This window comes from Priapulus caudatus, unplaced genomic scaffold (assembly GCF_000485595.1).
Source record: "Priapulus caudatus unplaced genomic scaffold, Priapulus_caudatus-5.0.1 Scaffold1903, whole genome shotgun sequence".
Taxonomy (NCBI): domain Eukaryota; kingdom Metazoa; phylum Priapulida; class Priapulimorpha; order Priapulimorphida; family Priapulidae; genus Priapulus; species Priapulus caudatus.
In genome coordinates, this window is record NW_014578964.1 from 34,054 (window position 1) to 36,639 (window position 2,586).

At 43.0% G+C, this 2,586-nt stretch overlaps 1 protein-coding gene across 1 annotated transcript in view; it reads right to left on the reverse strand.

Annotated features, from left to right (window-relative positions):
- The window catches only part of LOC106817877 (breast carcinoma-amplified sequence 3-like), a 14,840-nt gene that overhangs the window by 10,396 nt on the left and 1,858 nt on the right, over positions 1 to 2,586 (reverse strand). The window contains exons 3-7 of the mRNA XM_014822588.1: positions 2,294 to 2,369; positions 1,710 to 1,810; positions 1,265 to 1,346; positions 835 to 898; positions 143 to 250 (exon numbers count right to left, since the gene is read on the reverse strand). Of these exons, the coding sequence (XP_014678074.1) occupies positions 143 to 250; positions 835 to 898; positions 1,265 to 1,346; positions 1,710 to 1,810; positions 2,294 to 2,369 (431 nt within the window). The remainder of the gene's footprint in view (positions 1 to 142; positions 251 to 834; positions 899 to 1,264; positions 1,347 to 1,709; positions 1,811 to 2,293; positions 2,370 to 2,586) is intronic.

Here is a 2,586-nt window from a genome sequence, read left to right on the forward strand (position 1 = left end):
CTTTGTCATTGATACTTATTTATTTATACTGAAACAACGACGTAACCCTCACCGTTTGTGACAGGCAATGTCAACGCAACAACGACGTAACCCTCACCGTTTGTGACAGGCAATGTCAACGCAACAACAACGTAACCCTCACCGTTTGTGACAGGCGATGTCAACGACCGGACTCTGAAACTTGATGCTTTTCACTTGATTTCCCGTCTTCAGCGAGACGAAGCAGACGGAGCAATATGGCGGCCCGGCGCTGCAACAACAACGCCATCTGGTGACGACCGCGGACAGACATTCTTGCCCCGCACCACGACTAACTACGCAGACCCCCGGGGCCGTAGGCTGAGCAAATTCATAGGGGGCAAAATTTCATGACTCAACTGTGTAATGGTGACATTACACAGTACCATTACACATACATGATCAACGTCCATAGTGTGGTAGGGGTGGGTTTGAGACAAGGCTTCCACGGATAAGTGACCAAAAACATCATGTTCTAGGGTTATTTATGATTATTAGCCTTTTTTTAAATTTTGCTCCAAAATCTATGGAGGGCAGTTGCCCCCCTTGCCCCCCCACCAGAGGCTATGGCCCTGGACCCCCTCCTAACGTCTCGAAGAACGGACGATCTTAAGCAACTTTGCAGAATCGCAGGAAAATGACGATCGTCGAAAAATGGCGTGCTAGTAAATGTAAATACCCATCTCGAAATTAAACTGCGAATTATTATTCGGACTCGAATAATACGACAACGTTAATTCAAGATTTAGTATTAAAAAAATTACGAGGCTTTGCTCGCGAGAATTGACAACACACGAACGTCGCGTGTCAACTCACCTAGAACTATCACAGATGGCCACCAGAGGGCGTGACTCCGCATACGCATCCTCAACTCCAAACACTAGAGCAGCAGTGGAAAAACGTTAAAGTTGTAGGTATGGTTACAAATTAATGATAATAATGATGGTGATAATAATATTAATAATATTAATAATAATAGTAATAATAGCGACAAGTCATCAGTAGTTACAATTTTGAATGAATAAGGAATGAAACATTTTCGTTATTTTCATGCTGTTATTACTTTCTGCGTCACTTCTCTCCCGATTATATTTATTTCATGTTTACAAAAACGCTAAATTTACAAAAGTCAGTGGCATCTGATCTGCATTAGATGCCGCGCAATCTGTTAACATTTATCTCAGTCACACGCTCGCCTCGCCGGCTGAACGAGTGCACAGGTATATAACTCTGTAGCACCACTTACCTGGCTCAGGTGTGGGCAACACCTTTAACACCTTCACAGGCCCCTGCCGCAGCGACAGCACCTCTTGTGCATCGCCCGTCGACTGTCAAAAACAGATGAACACTCGTTAGCAGGTGAGCCAGGTACCTTCTCTCGTTAAGAGGTACGCTAGGTGCCTTCTCTCATTAGCAGGTGGAACCATGTAGCTTTGATTATTAGCAGGTGAGCCAGGTACCTTCTCTCATTAACAGGTATGCTAGGTACCTTCTCTCGTTAGCAGGTAAACATGCTACCTAACGAAGCTCATGATGCCAAAACATTCAGCCATTACATAATAATAATAACAATGATGATCACATAATATATATATATATTATCAGAAGTGAATAATAATAGATCAATTATTATTTACTCCTGATATTATGATAGTGCGATGTGATAATGGTAGCGCGCAAGCTGTGCTTACCATCAGACACCATAATTGCACTCCGTTCACGTAACCAATCACGAGCAGTAGAGGTGGCGCCACCCCGTCAGGATGTCCTATCTCTGGTCGTAACTTTGGATCTGCAGAGCGTACACACACATAAACATGCACGCACACATAAACACACACAGACACACACACACACACACACACACACACAGTCACACACACACACTGACCGTGAATCAAACCATGAAAATCTAAAACACCGATTCCGACACGACGAATTTACAGATTGGGTTAGAGCCGACCCGTCCACCTGACATTATCGACAGTTCTAGTCAATCAGTGCTGCAATAAGACATTCTAGAAACAATCCCTAGCAACAAAGTGCCACATAGTCAACAGGTGTGTAAAAACGTACAACCACAGACTGAGTGTGCTTGACTTTTATTCAAACAATATTTAAGGAGTGGGGCGAGGGTTTCCTCGACCAGATGGATAGGTGGATATAGAAGTTCAAGGTTTAATAAATTACGTTAATTATAATATAATCATAAGTATGTACAACGCCATCGAATACGCAGAAACGAAATTGGCAGACGATTTCGTTCTTAGCGTACCGTTGATGTCGCATCGCTCGAACTTTGCCCAGACGATCTTTTCCCTTTCGTCCGTTCTCTGTGTCCCAGAGTAGGCCTAGAATGAGGAGACACACGTCACGGTGACACGAATACAGATAGTATCAGGAGCGTATAATGACAAAGGAGTAAGACAGCGATTTGGTACTGATTTCACTACATTTTTGTCGTACGAGTTCGATGTGAATAAAAATACAAATGTATACAAACATGTACACATACATACGTACGTACGTACGTACATACGTACATACATACATACATACATACATACA